General features: G+C 41.5%; 1 protein-coding gene across 1 annotated transcript; it reads right to left on the bottom strand.

Annotated features, from left to right (window-relative positions):
* Positions 1-7,805: 7,805 nt before the first annotated feature.
* Positions 7,806-19,222, bottom strand: gtf2a1 (general transcription factor IIA, 1). Its single transcript, XM_022214945.2, has 10 exons — positions 18,977-19,222; positions 17,354-17,455; positions 16,408-16,591; positions 16,083-16,147; positions 14,266-14,341; positions 14,027-14,151; positions 13,412-13,516; positions 12,514-12,798; positions 11,104-11,193; positions 7,806-9,871 (listed from the first exon to the last, which is right to left on the bottom strand). Exons 1-10 carry the CDS (start codon positions 19,004-19,006, stop codon positions 9,764-9,766), a joined length of 1,170 nt encoding a protein of 389 aa, XP_022070637.1. The 5' UTR covers positions 19,007-19,222; the 3' UTR covers positions 7,806-9,763.

Below are 19,222 nucleotides of genomic sequence, written 5' to 3'. Positions count from 1 at the left end.
TCCAGGAAAAAGGGATCGTTTCAGACTTTTTTAAAATCTTGCTTGCATATTTGTCTTGAAGATATTCGAGCAGATTGCTGCACAGTTTGTTTCAGTATGGAAAATGTAGCGTAACATTCCCACCTCTGCATCACTCTAATGCCTTCTCAAAGCGTCAAAGCGAGTGTGAATTCATCGAAACCTCAAAGCTGGAAGGATTTTTAGTTTCAGAGTTGAAAGAATCAAGAGTGGCATCTGCTCTGCCGTGTTCCAGACTTGACTCAGACTTAAATTCCTCGCAGACTAGCAGGACATCATTTTTCAGCTGAATGTTTTCCACAGCTTCATGTCCATCTCCTCCAATCACACATTAACAACAATCCAGTCGGTGTGGACCCTTCAAATGCAAAGCATGATGTGCCTGGCTGCATTTGTGAGGGCCTCCTCCCCTCCACTGCCAGCTAACGCTAACTCACAGTTCATGAGTATGTGCACGTCAAGGTTGATAAAACTCAAAGTCAGTGCAGTTGCGTGGGCGTCTGGGTGAGCCGAGGGGGATGGTATATACCTGCAGAATACTCCATACCCGTGCATCAAATGTTTTCTCAAACCGTTCAGGATTATCACGCGGAATTTCACAGATAATCGCGGGTGAGGGTCACGCCCCAACCAATGGGCGGACAGAGCCGAACAAACTGATTGAGACCTGGAGTGGATTTATTTTCTTCTAGCTGATTCTCAGGCCTGCCTGATCATTCCTCTCCCGGTTTTACAAATAAACCCATCTCCGTTCTGTTCCTCAAATAAGCAGGCGATGCACCTCGCTAACACCAGATTAGGTTGCTAAACTCAAATGCAGTGGGAAAGGAATCAGGAGAGGGACTGAACAAAGAAACTGAGGTTGCTGTCACAGTCACTCAGAGGAGGTCAAAGCCTTCAAGCATGCATCCAGCTCCTCGTCCAGGGAACAGAAAATCCCTGCATTTATCGCGTCAGTCCTTACGTTCCTCCACGGGCCAGTCGACATGGATGGTCCTCTCGACGAGTCAAGTTGCTCTCTCTCGCAGAAAACTCTTGAACGACAACCAGAGCGAACCGCAGAGTTTTAGACGGTGAAAACATTCATCCCTCTGTTGTTTTGCAAGCGGTTTCAGTCATCACTCAGAAAAAACCTGGACAATGCATCTTTAGTTTTTCATCAAACATTCACTACGACATGCAGCTGACCCATGCGTGAACTGCAATAATACACTAAAATAACACTTAAATTGTTAAATTGTGGATGTTGGGGTCCAATTTCTCCAAGTGGAATCCAGTGCAAAAGAACAAAAGTAGAATTTATTGCTGTTCATGAACAATTGCATTATGTTGTGGAGCAATACTTGGCAAAAATATATAAAATTAAACATTTCAACTACTTAAAAGCAGAGTTTTTCTCTACATAGAAGAGTTTTTGGTGCACCCCATAGAGAATTTAGCCAGTGCCAAAGACAAATCACCAGCAAACAATGTAAAAAAAAAAAGATTGTTTTAACCAGTTTTGCAAATTAGGGTTTCATTTACTTAATCATAATAAGCACTGGTGTTTACCAAATAGTCAGGCATGACAGTAAAACAGATTTTTGTTAAAGTAGCATGGAGTCATTGCTGTGTGTGGACTGACCATGTTTATTGTCATGTCTAGTCACCCCTGAAGGCCCATTCTGAATCAGGAAACACATGTTTCAAGGTAAAGTCAGCAATACTGCAACCAATTTTTAAAAAAGTTATTCTTCAAATTCCAGTGTTCTTATATAGCTGTTGCGCTGTAAATGCAAAATAAAGCGAATCCAGATGAATCCAAACAGCAATTTTCCAGCATATTCTGTGCACATTCATGCTCGTGCACGTTTGTTCTCATGCTCAGGTCAGGGAGGAAAGGTGAGTGAGATCCTAATTGGGTAAATATCAACAATCTCTCTAAAAATCGCACTCTCACTCTTTAATTGTAGCAGCTTGGTGGCTACAGTTGGTGCTAAATGGAGCCAATTGCTGTTTCACTGATGCTTGCAAAGGCCTGTTTGTGCTTCAGTTTATTTTTTCAAGATTTCCTAATAGGGAGCACAAAGAACACTATGGGCATAGTGTTCTGTGCCCATAGTTCAGCTGATCTACAGTTTTCTGTAGATCAGCTGAAACTCTCAGAGGACATTTAAATCCATTCTGAAGACATACCTGTTCTCAGCTGCTTTTGATTACTTTATTTTAACTCTTCTTTTTTGACAGTTATTTTAAACAGCCCTTGTTTTCTGACTTTAGTTTTTGATCTTTTTACTGTTCTGACCTTTTTTTTAATGATTTCATAAATGTTTTCTTTTAATAATTGTTGTTATCTTGTTTTAATGTCTTTGTAAAGCACTTTGAATCACCTCTTTGTTGCAATGTGCTGTATAAATAAATTTGCCTTTTGCCTTTAGCAGCTGAGGTGAGCTAAGAATGCAGATTTCTGTCACATCACCTTCTTTCTGTGACCCATCAGCTGAGGTGTGAACTCAAAATGAACTTTAAAGCTGTTTAAAACAACAGTTGAAATAAATGGAGATGCTAAAAAATGCACTTGACATCTTCCTCACCTTCCCACTCTACAACTAACGGCTCAGAATGACAAGGATGAATTGTGCTTTTTATGCCGTTAAAGAGGCAAAAATTGACAAACGCATCCCTTTTCCTGCCATTCCTTCTCTCAGAAAGGTGTTGAGAGAGATTTTAGATGCTGTTTGTCTAACCCCACATGCACTTAAGTTGGAGAATACTGACACTTACACCTGACAAAATCAAAAGACTTGCAGCCAAACACAGCTTGTGACTTCTCTTGAACTTTCTGTCGCCAAAAAAGTGACTTCAAAATGACCTGATACCTTCCCCAAGCCCAAAGATTTATAAAGAAAAAGTCACAAGAGAGTGAGTGAAAGAACTCTTAACAGTTGTTTGATTGCAGACATCTTGACATAACTGTGTTTCTGTGTCGTCGTGAAGCAAATTTAAAGCAAACTCTTGAAATGCACCAAAAATATAAAATTCAGTTAACTGCTTTGGAGCGAATAAACTCGGCTCGTGTTGGCAGGCCACTAAAATCAGGGTTCCAACTGCTAAAAAAAAACTCAAAAAGCAAGTAAAAATGAGCACAACTTGGGGAATCTACAGGAAAAAGATGGATGGAAGAATTCAGAAAATGTTTTCAGTCAGGGAAGTTGTAATTAATCTTTCATGGCAGCTGGTATCGGCAATGTTTCATACAGTTTGGAAGTGAAGACAACAAAACAAGTGGAAATAACTCATCAGTCATGTGGACTTTGGTGTTTGCAACATCAGAACTTATTCGAAAGTTATAGGCATTAACTGTACTTCGAGAAGTCAAAAAGTAGATTTTAAATCCTGCAATACTTTAAAATGCACTTAAAATATTCTTTGGAAATATAGCTTTAGTTGGAAAAGCACAGGGATTCAGCAGTTATTGATTTATGATTTATGCCACCGTCTTGGGTGAAATAGGTTTGATAATATTCCACAAGCTGCAGGAAAAGGTGTATTTGACATTTCACACTTAAAGTGAAATAATGACTTGTTCAGGACACATTGTTGAACCCGACATGAGAAATTATAGCCAGGTCGTGAAATTTAATGCGACTTGTAAAACAGTTTTCGCCCACATCTGCCTATCGGACACATTAGATTGAGTATAGGACGCTGTAAAAGGCATGAGATACCGGAGCCAAAACCAGGAAAGGAGGAATCTCCATTAGAAATGGATAGAGGCTCTTTGTCCCGTTTTCTGAGAGCATGGTAAACTCAACATGCCACAGCCAACGGGCCTGGCTACGGCATTCCTCTGAAGCCTACAAACTCTGTTTTGTATGTTGCCGACTGGCGATCGGCGCAAGTTAGCCGGTAAGCAGAGAAAGCTACGGAGTCTAAGCTAGGCATCTCCAGGGCCTCATTATAAGCCTCATCCGCCAGCAGCTCAGGCTCTTATGTCTGAGTGCCCAGGAGTAGCAAGAGGGCCCACTTCATCAGGAGCAGCCAGGAATACATTCCTCCTCCTCCACTACGCCTGTTCTGGGCTGAATAAATCTTTGTGAAGTGTGATATATCGCAGAAGTGACAGCCCGCCTCAAATCCATTTACAATCAGGGGCACAAATCTCCATGTAGTTTCTGATTCAGCTCTAATCCCAGACAGCACCACACCTTTATCTCATAATTACCTGAAAGGAAATACACAGGGATTGTATCAGTTTGGGTAGGAATTAGAGGAGCGGCGGGGAGAACGCCCAACCTGTGCGAAAACCCTGGACCGCCATCCAGACGCTGGATTAGAGAAGAGAAGGAATTGAAGACAGATTCTGGGTCTCATGTGCACGTTGCATCTGATGTAGTTAGAAAATGATCTAAACTAGAGCTCTTACATGGTCGCCAAGGAGGGAACACGGAACGATTAAACACTTACAGGGGGTCCTCCATGTGTCAGAGCTCCGGTCCTATGGATCAACGCAAGTCATTTTTTTTGCCATAAATTGGAACTCCAGTGAAAATGTCAATCAATTCTTCGGAAAAGTCATGAATACCAACGACTTTCATGCATGTATGAGTCATTCAACAAAACACAAGTTAGCAAATGTAGTACAATCCAAGGTGGCATACAACCGGCAAATGCAAACAAAGCCGTCTCATAGCACGGCGTGACGACGTGTTTGTCCGCTCTGCTCGCCAACTAGTTCCACATAACCAGTTCTGACAAAACGCCGTACATTGTAAACCGACTACACCCTATATATAGACCCATTGAGTCATGTGACTGAGCTGATTTTAGCTAGTTAGCAGAGTGTAAACTAATGTCTTTTACATCTTTACCCCTAAGACTCATCTCTGTGTTTCAAAATGACATATTTTGAAGTTTTTCACACCTGAAAACGGCTCAGATGCAGCTTTACATTAGAGGATCCCCAACGCAAACCTCACAGTTTTAACTCTCAAAAAAAAGGCAGTCATATATATAAATAAACTGCAGCACCCAGATGTTACTGCAACCAGAACGATGGAGGCATTAAATGAAGTTGAACAGAAGACTAAAGCAGGCTCTTATGATACAAAAACAAAGCGAAGGAAGTCGGACATGGACAAACTTTAACAAAGATGAAAAAGAACCGAGGCCCATATACAAAGCAAGTTCAACAAACCCAGGTTGTCTTTTCATTATCTGGCTAATCTAAACCAGACAATCGCTGCCAGGCACAAAGCTGGTAATGAACTCGGTGAGTCGATCAGAGTTTCTGAATGTAACCGTGAGGGCGAGACAGTGTTGGCATGGGATGCTTGATAACCCTTTGATGCACAACATGGGTCAAGAGATACCCATTATCCGTTGAATATGGGTCACATTTGACCCATGTTGTACATCAAAAGGTTAAAAAAATTGAGCTGCACATTTCTCAAATGGAGTAACAATAATCCTGAACCAATATGAGAAGCTTTAAACTGTACCAGAGGAGCAAATCAACAGGCCTCATATAAGGCACAATTAGAGGAACATTTTAGTTACACAAAAGTTGCTTTTGTTATTCAATATTCAGTTAAATTATGCAACACAAGGCTGTTTAATGTGATTATAGATGTACTCCAGTGATGCTGCTCACAAAAAAGACTAATTATGTAAATAATAAATAACAGAATCATAAAAATAAAACTATTTTCATGGCAAAATGGAGGTTACTGTGATATTTTTAGTGCGTCAGACTGTTTTATTCTTTTAGCTGCTTAGTGGTGTTAAACAGATCTGGAAGTGATTAAAGAACAAATATTAAAACATAATTCATAAGTAGGCTTACTTCAAATCTTATGAAGTCGATAAGTACAAGACTTTAGTGCTTATCGGTCTGAATTAGGATTATATTGACATCTAAAGGATCAGAGAATAATGAAGTGCCTTTGAAAACTAGTCCTCCTCAGAGACCAACTCACTGTCTGAAATAATCAGTAAATTATGTTTTAATATGCAGTGATGTGTTTTCTCAAATTTCATTCTAAGTTACCATGGACCCTCCTAAGAAGTGAACCACTATCACAGTCCTAAAAACCTAAACCTTAAGTTACCTCACTAACCTCAAATCCAGCCGTAATGCGACAAACGCACAAAATATAGATATACGAGAGGCACAAATCTACCATTTCTAGGTCTGTTTTCTCCATTCAAAGTAACCTCATTTAATAATTAAACACTTGTTCCTTGAAATATTAAATAAGATTTGATTGAGCAAAGTATGAAATGTGCACTTACTACCCTAGAATGACAGATTTCTGTACATGTAGTTGTAATTTTGCCATGTCACTAGCAACAGGTATGCATGACTTTAACACACTGGTAGGCAGGAAGAAGATACAGAATCAATGCAGACACTACGTTAGAATAAAGAGTAATGATGCAGGAAGCTCAACGCTGCAAGTTGACAAGACTGGTTGCTTAGGTATGCTACATATTAAACCCCAGAAGTGTAAATCTGTGTTTTTGAGATAAGAAAAAAAAATCTACTGAAGGCAGTGAATAAGCAGCAGCAGAAGTAAGAAAAAAGCAACAAAAAAAAAACCCAAACATTTAAAACACAGCAATAAATATTAAAATATGTAGAAAGAGTGTCTATGTAGGTTCTCATTCATCCAGGTCATGGTTATCCAAAGTAGTTTAAATCAATCCACTGGACTTTAAGAAAGTTCCTTGAAGACGTTTCACCTCTCATCCAAGAGGCTTCTTCAGTTCTGGTGGTGGTTGGTGTTGCCTCAGCTTTTAAACCTCTGTGAGGTGTGTCCAGGGCTATTATTCCAACGACCAAAACCAAAACTCATCTGACTACTCAACGATGGTGGTCGTGAGTATCGGTGGGGGTCGTTGAAATGCACAGATGTCACTGAGCCCTCGTGTGCTAATGGTGGTCATTAGCATGAGTCTGCTGAGTAGTTCTTTTGGGGAGTTTAGAAAGGACCTGATTGTAAATTGACGAAAGATGATGTCATAGACCACCCCCCCTCCCACCCCCCGTTCAGAGATGGCTTCTCTACTTTGACATGGATGTTCAGATTTTGGAGAGGGAGGACAGATGGGAGAGGAGTGAAAGAAGCCATCCATGTCAAAGTAGAGAAGCCATCTCTGAACAGGGGGGGTGGTCTATGACATCATCTTTCACCAATTTACAATCAGGTCCTTTCTAAACTCCCCAAAAGAACTACTCAGCAGACTCATGCTAATGACCACCATTAGCACACGAGGGCTCAGTGACATCTGTGCATTTCAACCACCATCGTTAAGTAGTCAATTGAGTTTTGGTATCGGTCGTTGGAATAATAGCCCTGGACACACCTCACAGAGGTTTAAAAGCTGAGGCAACACCAACCACCACCAGAACTGAAGAAGCCTCTTGGATGAGAGATGAAACGTCTTCAAGGAACTTTCTTAAAGTCCAGTGGATTGATTTAAACTACTTTCGATGTAGAAAGAGTGGTTAAATTGCAAATTAAGAAGTTCATGAAGAGCTACAAAAGTTTGCAAAGGTGTAAATAGCTGAGAGTGCTGGAAAACTAGTTAAAAACACCAGATAAACATGAGAGGATTGGTTGACCTTTAAAATTTGGCAAAAATGTAATTTTCATTAATTTTTTTAGCAAAACAAAACGTAAATTTACTCAAGGCACAACCTTCTAGCGTTTTGTTCCAAACTTAAGAAAAATTAAATGAATAATATGAACAATACATTTCCTTAGTTATCTGAACAGCAGTTGGAACACACGACAAAAAACAAATAGGAAGCAGAGAATACAGTTTAATAGACTTCATTCCATCGTTTGTGAAGACCGAAAAAACCGAACCAAAGTTCAAAAAGGCACACACGACATCCAGAGATACGGAAACGAACAAAGAAATACGTGGGCATGTTGGATTTTTAGTGACTGAGCTACTGAATGCTGTCCTGAAAGATAAAGGTTTTGTTCTTAAAGTGACGCTCTACTTGAAATGTTTTGTAAAACTCTTCATTTGGCGCCATCGTCTGTGTAAGCACCTCATTTATGGACACTTCACTTGATCATGTGGGTGAAAACGTAAAGAAAAAGTAAATTATCTGTCACTTCTTGTTTCTATATCCGCCCCACGCCATCGCTTCCTCTGTGGTAATGTGGTGTCTTTAAAAAGCAAACTACTCTACAGAGCCAACCGACACGACAGTCAAAAAACACGTATAACTTTATTTCAAATTGCTGCAACAAGGGGCACTAAAAACAAACAGCAGAGAAACACACAGGCCCCTTTTGTTTCGAGTTAAACTCACTTGGATAGAAAATATTCTCATTTTTAAAATTCATGAATAAAATGAAAGCACAGGAGAACGTACGGTGGACGAAATGATTTGGAACACAGCATTATTTATGTCGCTTTTTTTTTTTGTCCAGCCAACAGAAGAAGAAAAAAGAAATAAAGGAACACTTATTAGATTATAAGAGCACAGTTTGGTGCGGCTTTCCAACCTTTGCAAAAAATAGAACATTTTCAGGAATAAATAGAAGAAAGAAAGAAAAAAAAAAAGAAAAAAAGAAGACACCGCCCTCACTGTTCTGTTCTAACTGACATTATGAGATTATGGGGTGTGCAAGAGAAATAAACTCATACATTTCCAGGTGGGGGAAAAAAAAAAAAGCGGTGATGGCAAACACACACACTCGTGCCTGTACAGTCAGTCATTGTCAGACACACACACACTCTCACACACAGAACAGAGAATGCTGTGGCTACTGATTAACTGGACTGACTGAGTTCACAACACATCGATAAACAGACAGTGCAAATTTTCAGACGGCTGCAGAGAACTAAAATAAAGAGCAAAGGAGATACACCAACAGTACATTTTGTACAATTCTTAAATGAATTCAGTGTATTTTTTTAATGATTTTAGGATAAAGATGGAATGAAGCTCCAGATAAGCCAATGAGGGGGGGGGGAAAAATAAAAATTTTTGGATATGGCGCTGCTTAGACAATTAAAAAAGCGCTTCTGTGTTACTATTAAATTAGGATTAATGTAATTTCACCTTCTTTTTCCTCAAGCCTTCATTAAACACATTTAAAAAATGTTTAAAACAATCATAGGTTAACTACATGAAACACTCTGGAGCACCATTTTATAAACATGAAGTGAGACAATTATGATTTGAGAACAAAAATCAGAAGCAAAAAGGTGATTCCGGTCATTCTAAAGGCAGCGATCTTGACTGGTGGCACTAAGTTTGGACTTAAACGTAGACACGAGTCAATCCAGTCAACCGACTACAGTGCATTTTAAAGGTGTTTATCATCTACGGGGTTATCATGAACGACCTCTGAGCTCCTGTGTCGGGGAAGGTCAGGTCAGCCTGGTCCACTACATCTGCATGGTGTGAAATGCTTACTTTCCAAAGTATGTGAATTCTCTCAGGGGAAAAAAAGGCAGACAAGCCTGGAAGAAGAAGAAAAAAAACCAAAGAGAAACAATGCTCTGTTCACGGGCTTTCCCTTCCCCTGTAGGTTTCTCATCCCGCAAGGCTAGTCGAGTGTTTCTGCCGACTCCCAGGGTTTGTACAGTACCTCACAGTCCTTTGGGTTTGTCAGAGTTCTCAGAGACTCAGAAGTTGTTTCCTGAATGAATCCAGTCACAGGATATGGAAGGACGCTGAAGTGTCTGTTAACTGGATAGAAGGAGTTACAGAGTTCCTGCTCCTGGTGCTTCTACTTCACCACTCGGCATCCCCGATGGCTTTGGAGAAGACATAGTCTCTCCCGTTCAGAGTCATGATCCCGTCCTTCAGGTGGAATTTCCATTTGTTCTTACTTCTGTGAATCTGGGGAGCAAAGAGGAGGAAATTAACGTTGTGGGCGTCAAGGACAGATGGACACTGTTTCAGCTTACAGTGGACGCTCTGGCTAATGGCTTTAGCCCATGCACACAGATGACTCGGCCAGACACAAATACTGTGATATTAACCAGCGCTGACCTTCATTCGCAATGAATTAGCATCAAATAGAGTCCTAAAACACTTAGTGTCATTCGATACAGCCAATCAAAAGCCACTCGAGGCAAAAAGGAGCATCAAGTTAGAAAGCGGTGCTAATATCCAACAGTAAAGGCTCTCATTTCGTGAAATGCGTCTTTAAGCATTTACTTCATGGCCTGTTTCACCCCAGGGCTGCCACTAAACACTATCGATTAATCTACAAACGATATTAGAGACTTGACCTAAACACTACATTTAAGACTGTATTTTTTTAGTTTTGACCTTTATGAGTATATTTAACAGTTACAAGGACAACAAAAATATTAAAAAGCTCTACCTACCAGTGAAAAGACAACACTAGGGGGGTTTTGTCTTGTCTGGGGGAGCATCTTGTGCGTTTTCTCTTCACTGTGCTTCTGTGCTATGCCATGCAGTTTACAAACCGCCTTTTTGTTTTGTCATAATCTGAAGAATCCCTGCGCTGTTGAAGCACCGGGTCACTTGAAACTTTTACATGGAACTGAGTCGCCATCGGACTGAATTCAAAAACTATGAACACCATGACGTCACAAGTACGTGAAATTTAAAGACAAGCGTCACATTTTCAGCACCAACACTAGCCCTCAAAGCCCGATTGTTTCTTCAGAAATGTCCCAGAAGCTGTTATGAAAATAGCTTAAGAGACATTTAGCGTTCCTTTACAGTGAGCTGAAAATAATATCTGACAGTGTTTTAGTAAGCAGAAATAACATTAATGTTTTATTTATGTGCCGTAAAGTGCGCTGTGGGTTTTCTCACATTTTCTCTGTGGTTATTACTGCAAATACTTCATTGCTTCAAAGAGATATTTTATGATTAGTCAATAAAACAAGCTGCTTTCATTGCTCGTGTAAATGCGAGCGCTCAGATCTTTGTCTGGATGTTATGAAACACTGAGTGAGTTAGGGTTGCAAGAAGTCAACATGTTCTGGCAAAAAAAATCCATATCAAGAGATGTAAGAGAATTAGAAGAAAGGGGCATATCTAGAGACGTTGGTTTGGATATATCGGAGCGCCTCACAGAGGAAACTATTTCCTACCTTGTCATACTGGCACACCACTACATTCTCTGTGTCAAACAGCTCCTGGTCCTCTTCGTCGCTGACGTCGTCTCCACTGTTCAGTGGCTCCTGATGAGGAAATTAAGCCAACAAGTTCAATGCGAGTTGTTAACGGGATTTCTCCACATTTTGCACGTCAAAATTCAACACTTTTGTAGGCTCAGATTTGCTGTGGATATTCCAAACAGCTAGACATTTGCTACGTAAATAAATCAGTTCTTAATCCAACTGATATCATGCATGGTACACTCTAACGTGTTTTAGCATGTTGCCAAGTAACTGTTAGACGACTCATAAAAATCAACAGCATTTTATTCACGCTGCAATGGTAAGACTCAACAAATTTACCCAAAGAGGACTGGTTGATGTTTATTAGTTTCCCTTAACATATTGAATAAATGTTACATCATGGTTTTCCCTATTTTTTTAGCCTGCTTCATAAATAAGAGCTGCAAATGAGCAGAAAAGCTAATTTAATTGTCAGTGTCTGTGCAGCCTTTATTAGTGACCGTATCCATGGAAACTTCGACGAGCAAAGCCATAAAGGCGTGGTTTCCTGATGCAGAAAAGAAATGCATCACTGAAACACTCTTGGACGTTCAGACGAGGTTAATCTGGGTTGTTTGTGATGCTATGTGTATGTGCGATTCATAGATACGGCCACATTTTCTTTCAAATCGATTTGACTGTTGATGTGCAGACATGGTGCCGTTATAAGACACTTGAGTCAGAGTCTGTAGGAGTGAGAGCACTAGAACAGCACACTTCACGCTTTTGACATCACAGCTGCAAGAACGAACGAACAGACTAGTTGTCAACTGTTGAATTAATATCCACCTATTTTGAGCATCAATTTATCTTAAAATCCTTTCATTTCTTTCTCTCCTCCTCTACGACAGTAAACTGGACAAAATACGACATTTGAGGAGAAACACAGATCGATATTTCTCAGTCTTCTGACATTTATTACACCAAACGACTAATCATCACAAACAATGAACATAATCACTAGTTGCAGCCGTAGATAACATCAAGCTTGCTCTGACCTGTGCTGTCCTACACAGTGGGAAACAGTTCGGCTGTGCTGGCTGCCTGTTCCAAACATTGTGCTTTTATGAGGTTTTCAGTTGTAGATTTTCTCAGTTTTATATTTTTACAAAAACAGCACAGTAGGGAAATATATTTGTCCAGACTCTTTTTCCTATTCCACATTTATCCAGAGTTGTAAAGCACAAAAATCTAATTCCATACTACACAGAAACTTTGTGTTTTACATCCTAAATAAGGTGGACAGGTCTGTGGATACAGAGTTCTGTATGTGGTAAACTCTGCTCTTTTTAAACATGAGCGTTTATTTCACAAAGATTCGTGTTCCTTTTCATTGCTCACCTCTTCAACCTGCCCGTCCTCTCCGCCATCCTTGTCTTTCTCCTCCTCGTCATCTTCATCATATTCCTCCTCCTCGTCCTCGTCTTCCTCTGAGGAGGTGTCTCCGGCTCCGTCCACCTGCAGCATCATGGGAGGCTGCTGTGCCTGGGCCTGGGGCTGGGCCTGCTGCTGGGCTTGCTGTGGGGCCTGTGGAGCAGCTGCTCCCTGGGCCTGCTGGACCTGCTGCACCTGAGCTGCTGTTGCTGCTTGACCAGGCTGTGGCGCCATCGCTGCTGCCTGCATCACCTGATGATAGGAGGAACCCAGGAGGAGAACAGGGAACGTTCATGACAATGTTCAAAGACACTGGACTGGGTTTGATGTGTGACGAGCAGGTCTTTAACGCAACAACCCAACTAACACTTAATTGTGGCACGATAAAAGGCTGTAGAAGATTATAGAGGAAACATTACTAGGGCTGCAGCTAACAAAGCCTCGAGTAATCGCCTCAGCACGATACGTCATCAAAAGCAGAAGTGAGCGCGCAATGCAACAGAAATCAGCGTCCGACCGGAGCACAGAACACGGACGGACATCGGCGCTCCATCGTTATGTATGCACGATGCAGCACGGACGTCCGCGGTCTATCGTAAGCGCGGATGTCAGCGTTTACTATCCAGCTGTATCTAAACACGGACGTCCACGCTGCATCATGCATACATAATATATGCACGATGCAGCGCCGATGTCCGTCCGTGTTCCGGTCAGAGGACGATTTCTGTTGCATTGCGCGCTCACTTCCGCTTTTGATGACGTATCGTGCTGAGACGATTACTCGAGGCTTCGTTAGCTGCAGCCCTAAACATTACAAAAACATTAGCTGCACTGCAAACATCAGGAAGAAAACTGAAGTTCTGACCTGTGTATTGCCTTGGACTTTGTTTCCTGGAGCTAAGACGATCTGCTGCGGCTGTATGATGACTCCTGTTTGCTGGGGCAAGCCTCCCTGTAGAGGAGCCAGAACCTGGAAACGCAGTAAACAGAACAGAATCCACATTTTATATTAGCTTAGTTAGGACAGCAAAATGCAAAAGGCTGCACTGAATCTCAAATTACTTATTCTAATTGATTTTAACAGCACTTCAGTTGAGTTTTAAAGTTGATAGTTGCCTCTTTAAATTGCATTAAACTGTTTTTGTTTTGTTTGGAGAAGACAGAAACAGTAGGGTGATAGGTACACTGTGCTTCTTCAGGTGAAACGTGAGGTCTGAGCAATCAGCACAGATTTCCCAGAATCATTGGTGTTTTTCATGGCACTTCTTTGCACATAAATCCGGGTTATTTTTCCAACAGTTGGTTCTGCCGCAGTTTCACAGCCACAGGACCCACAGCTATGTAACCTTATTCAACCTACTTGTTATGGACAGATTAACATGGATAAATTGATGCAAGCAGCTGTGTGGCGCAGCGGTTTCGAGCCCATTTTGTTTCCAACTCTCCTACCAAATCCAGTCGTCTGTGTGATGGAGCATACCTGTTGTATGACCGGTGCCTGCACGCCGCCAGGCTGCATCTGCTGCTGCAGGAGGATCTGCTGCTGAGGCTGCTGGATGATATACTGAGCCCCGTTAGCAGCACGGACCACCTGCAGGATCTGACCTGAAACATCACAAAACAGAGGATTTTGATGCTTTGACTGTCTCTTGCAAAATACGGCAATATCAGAGTATTTCCTCAAATTTTAATGCAGACGTAGACGTGCGAGTGTTTTACCTTGGCTGGTGATGAGCTGTTGGTATGGGGTGACCCCTGTGGGCAAAGCAAGGGTTGCTGCAGTAGCTGCTGCACTCTAGAGGAGAAAAGAAGAACACACATACAGTAAATAAATAAGGGAATAAAACACTGCAGTCAGGAGGACACTCTTAGTTTTGTGGCAAATAATATTGAAGCTGAAGTTTTGGTGGTTCAAGAACGTTAAAAAAAAAAAAAAAAAAAAAAAAAGACTGTTCAAACATCAAGGCTGTCCTTGCTGTAAAAATACACACAAAGGTATTAATGAGTGCAGTGTTATGTGCTTTAATAATAAAACTTTCACAATTAAAGAACAGATTTACATATTCCCATTGCTGACACGATAAAAGCAGCCTTTATGTATTTGAACTCGTTTTATCCGCTCGGCTTGATAGTTAGAGATTAGATGCTTTCAAGTGAAGCTCATAAATGGTGTTTGAGGATTTTAAAAAAAGAACTGAGGCCTCGACATTAACAGATGTTTGCAGAGCAGACGTGTTGTTGAGGAAAGGAAGTGCAAAAGGAAGTGTTCCCTGTGCAACAATGTAAGCGATGAAGGATAAGGTGTGTTCATCGATGAGCATGAGACAACAGGAGCAGCTAAGAGGACGTATTATAGTCAGCTTCATCTCCACTGTTATCCAGGTTACTAAACTACTCTTTAAAGGTCTTTCTTCTCTACTCTTAGTTTCAGCGCTCTTTATTAATCTGTTACTCAACTGGTCATTTAGCTCTGAGGAAAAGTATGCAGATAGACATGAAGATCTACAGATGCTCGGTGGTATCGGCATGTCATCAGTACCAGCTGGTAAAGGCTATGAACGAAACATCGTCATCGGCCCACGTGAAAGGAACGGGCAGATGATGCTCGTCCTGCTAGATGTTAACAGTTCTGTTTGAAAAGCTTTTACATGCAAGTTGAAGTGCTTTTCTTTTTGCATGCAGAGAATGTGCGTATTTGAAAAGCATTGTACTTTATGTTCAGAATATTAATCAGCGGCTGCACACAGAATTAGATTCAACAAGTCAACAGAGGTGATCAAGTTTCTGGAATCAGACATGAAGTGTGTCGACGGTCTCAAATGTCAGTGCAGCAGTTAACCAAAAGCTGTGAGCCGCACCCAGCGCCCTAGAAAATGAAATGACGGCCTGGTTCATACAGCATTACGACACTTTTTCTCTGCCCCTCGTCAATACTGAAGAGTTGGTCTGCTGAGTTCTGCCTGCCTGTCCACAAACACACGTCCTCCATGGGCTCATACCAACTACCAGACATTATGACATGTAAGGCAGAGTATTGCTTAAAAACAATGCAATATAATAAATTATCCATGGTTCATTATGAACTGTGGCAATACAGAATAATATGTTAATACCACTGCCAGACAGAACAGATGCACTCTGTGATTAAGAGAAAATAAAGTGCATTTATCGGTTTGGGGAATGAGCCAAAATGAGTTGGAAAATATCCGCAAAATTAAAAATATTGTCCATCCCTATTAAGATGATTTCCGTCTTCCTTTATGGCCGGTTAGTCAATGTGTGCATGAAAACAAATGTTAGTTTTATGTTTTTATTTCAGAGAGAGGACTCAATTCACTCCATTCTCTGAAATAAAAACATAAAACTGAAGAATTGCAACATCCACAACCGTCACCTGCATCTTGTTAAAGTCACATGACTGGTTGTAGTTTGCTGCACTACTTTGGGTTTTGATCAACACACAAGAACTGCTCTCACTGCTCTTCTTCTGAATCTGAAATCCCAAACAATCATTTCATTCACTGTATGTGACTCACCATCCCCGTTGCACTCATGTGCTGAAGAATCTTAGAATCCTGAACAATGACTTGCTGCTGGGGAGCTGTGGAGAAAAACATGTTCCAGTTATATCCAAATATGCCCCTAAAACTTCTCAGAATGTCCTAAAAAAAAAAACTGCATGAAAATCAGGGCAAATTAATCTCTTGCTGAATATCCACTTCTGCCACATTATCACAGAGATATTTTCTTGAGTAAGCTGTGCACAGAACTCAGTGTTGACTTGTGTGGAAAGGGGCATTCACAGACGTTCAATGCTTCAGTTGTCGTTTTCTTTACCTCTATGTGCCAGCGCTGACCCACCTTGCTGTTGCTGGGGAGGCAGGATGACTTGCTGGGCCTGTGCAGGTTGGGTCACCTGCTGGACCTGCTGCACCTGTTGGACCTGCTGAACCTGCTGCTGCTGATGGGCGGCCTGCAGGGCTGCCTGCTCCTCTGTATGGAAGCCCTCCACTGCCTTGGACTGCAACAGTTTGTTCTCCCATAGCTGCGGCATCGGATGAAAACAACAGACGACAGAATTTGTCAGAAGGCTGTCTCAGACTCGGAATAAAGCGAGACGCCGCCTGCAGCTGCTGTAGATATTTTGGAATTAATTTGTTATAGTTATCGCAACACGGGTCTTTTATTGGACAACAAATCCATCCAGGGCACTCTTACATAGAGGTGTATTTAATTACTGCATGAAGGAAAATCTCAAGTGAGAAGCTGACAGTTGTTAGAAAACGTCTACTCCCTAAAGTACACTTAACTACAAGGTGAAACGCATCTCACGGCACTTCTGCTGTAGTGATATTTCCCCTGCTGTCAGTGCACACAGGAAAAACCCTGCTGATGATAGCAGGGCTGAACAATTTGTGGGAAAATATCTAATTGCAATTTTTCTTCCAGATACTGTAATTTGATTTGCGGTCTAATTGTTTAAAAGCCAACATTCTGCCCAAAGCTCACAATCTTGGTAGAGCATTACCAAGAGATGCCGTCAAAAACGTGACTTTCACATGAGGAGGATGGCGTGAATTTGTAAAAACACTGATGTAACAGTTTAAACCCTGGACAGTGGGAATTAAAGTATGAGACTAAGCTTATGTCAGCTGAACCGTGTAGTATACATTACTCAAAGGGCAAACACCCACTGAAAGTTTCCATCTGCTAGAATTAAAGCATTGACCTTATTATTTAACAGCCAAGCCACATATGACACCATTACAGTCTTTGCAATTTGCATTATTTCAGAATTTATATGTACCGTTTTCAGCTCCAGAAGAACTTGCTCGTCCACTCCTTCGTCCAGAAACAGCTCTCGTACCTCATTGATCACATCTTCAATCACAGACTTGTATAGTTTAGGCTGTGAGGAAGCAAATACATAGGGAGGAGAAATCAGTCAATACTGTGTTTAGTACTGTTAGTACAACACAAAAGGGGACTTATTTCAATGTGAAAACGATCTAATAGTGCTTCACCAAACATCAGAATGATAAAAATGAAGTTTTGCATTGCCAAAGCAGCATGAATTAGTGTAATATTGTAATGCACTGTGCATAGCTGTTGCATATGGCCAGCTCAACACTAAAACTGCCTCACTGCAATATAATCCCTGGGCTTTAGCAATAGCTGTTTGCACGACACTGCGTGCCTTGTTGTGCTAATCCATATGGACCAACTCTGTGCGTCCTCCTGTCACGTCTCTCGGGATACCACGCATTGTGCATCACCGCCCTCCCTCCAACAACAGCAACAAACACGCAGATGTACACAACGAGCACCGACCACCAAACAAAGCGACACAGAGGCAGGAAGGCCACCGCGCTGCGTTCACCGCCTGCCCCGATGTCCGCAGCGCAGACCTCGGTCTCTGCTTCCCTCCCCCTCGGCCTGTGTCTGCTCCTCCACTATTTAAAGCACAGTCTGGTGTTTATATGTAGAGCCGGTGACGTAGCGTCGAGTAGCACCTTCCCATCCCGGGCAGTCTATATTAGAGAGCCAATATGGCTGTATAAAACCAGGCAGCGGAAAGGAGGAGGGCCAGAACCGAGAGAGAGCGGAGCCGTGGAAGCCATTTTACGGAGCGGCCAACTGCGCGCTCGACGACCACCGTTTTTTTTCCCCACTTAACCATCATGTGGCGGAATGTGAAGGATATTTTCGGTGTTATAATATTGAAAAATCAGCTTTGAGTAATTTTTGTTGCCTTTAATCGGGATAAATTTGACATGACATGGGTAAAAAGAGGTGGTTTTGGGACAGCTAGCTTGCCTTCTTGGTCGTGGAATGGTGGACAATGATGAGGCAGTTGACTGAACGTTGACGACTTTCGGCTAAAAAAAAGGAGACTTTAATTCATATACTTAAAAAAATAAGCTCAATCCATGCGCAGTGTAAGATGGCAATGTGCTTTGCGTACATCTGGATTTCGAATAATTATGCTCGAGTTAGCTTAAATTTGTCCCTTTTTGGTTAACAGGCAAACAAAGCTTTGACTGAAGTAACAGCACAAAACATCAAATCACATAATTTCAGCAGCTTCTCTAAAGACTACCAACTGACCTAACAGACTACTAATAAACCTGAGAAGCAACCAAACTCAAAATAATTGCATTTTCACCACTAAACCTGGACTGGTTTTCAAAATTAGAACTGCCGTTTCTCTTAGAAGACGATTCCCTCTGAAAGAACTACCGAGTTTCGAAAACTGCTTATAAATGGCCGGTTGGCTGAACTTCCTTTTATGATGGACATATAACCGTGAAGTGTTTGTTAAAGCAGAGTCTTTTTTACTGCAACAAATAAAAGCAGCTCGTCGACAGCTTTCCGTTAACTTTACCCCCATTTTTCCCCCGCTGACAATCCTTTAGAGATTGATCCTTACCACTGGGTTCGAGTTAGCCGAGCTCGCCATTATACGCGTAGTGTAAAAACCACACGGAAATAAGCGAGAGACAGAGCCAAAAATTACGAAAAACGACTTAAAACAACTGGGAACGATAATTTAAAACAGCCGGCATCACTTTTGTAAATAAAACACAGTTTCAGCGGTCTTATTTACAATCCCGGGCTGCGACTCCCCAGCCGTCCTCCTTCCGTCGTTGTCCTGCTTTATATACTGAGCGATGGA

Source organism: Acanthochromis polyacanthus, chromosome 16 (genome assembly GCF_021347895.1).
Source record: "Acanthochromis polyacanthus isolate Apoly-LR-REF ecotype Palm Island chromosome 16, KAUST_Apoly_ChrSc, whole genome shotgun sequence".
Lineage (NCBI taxonomy): Eukaryota > Metazoa > Chordata > Actinopteri > Pomacentridae > Acanthochromis > Acanthochromis polyacanthus.
This window is presented reverse-complemented; position numbering and strand designations above follow the sequence as displayed.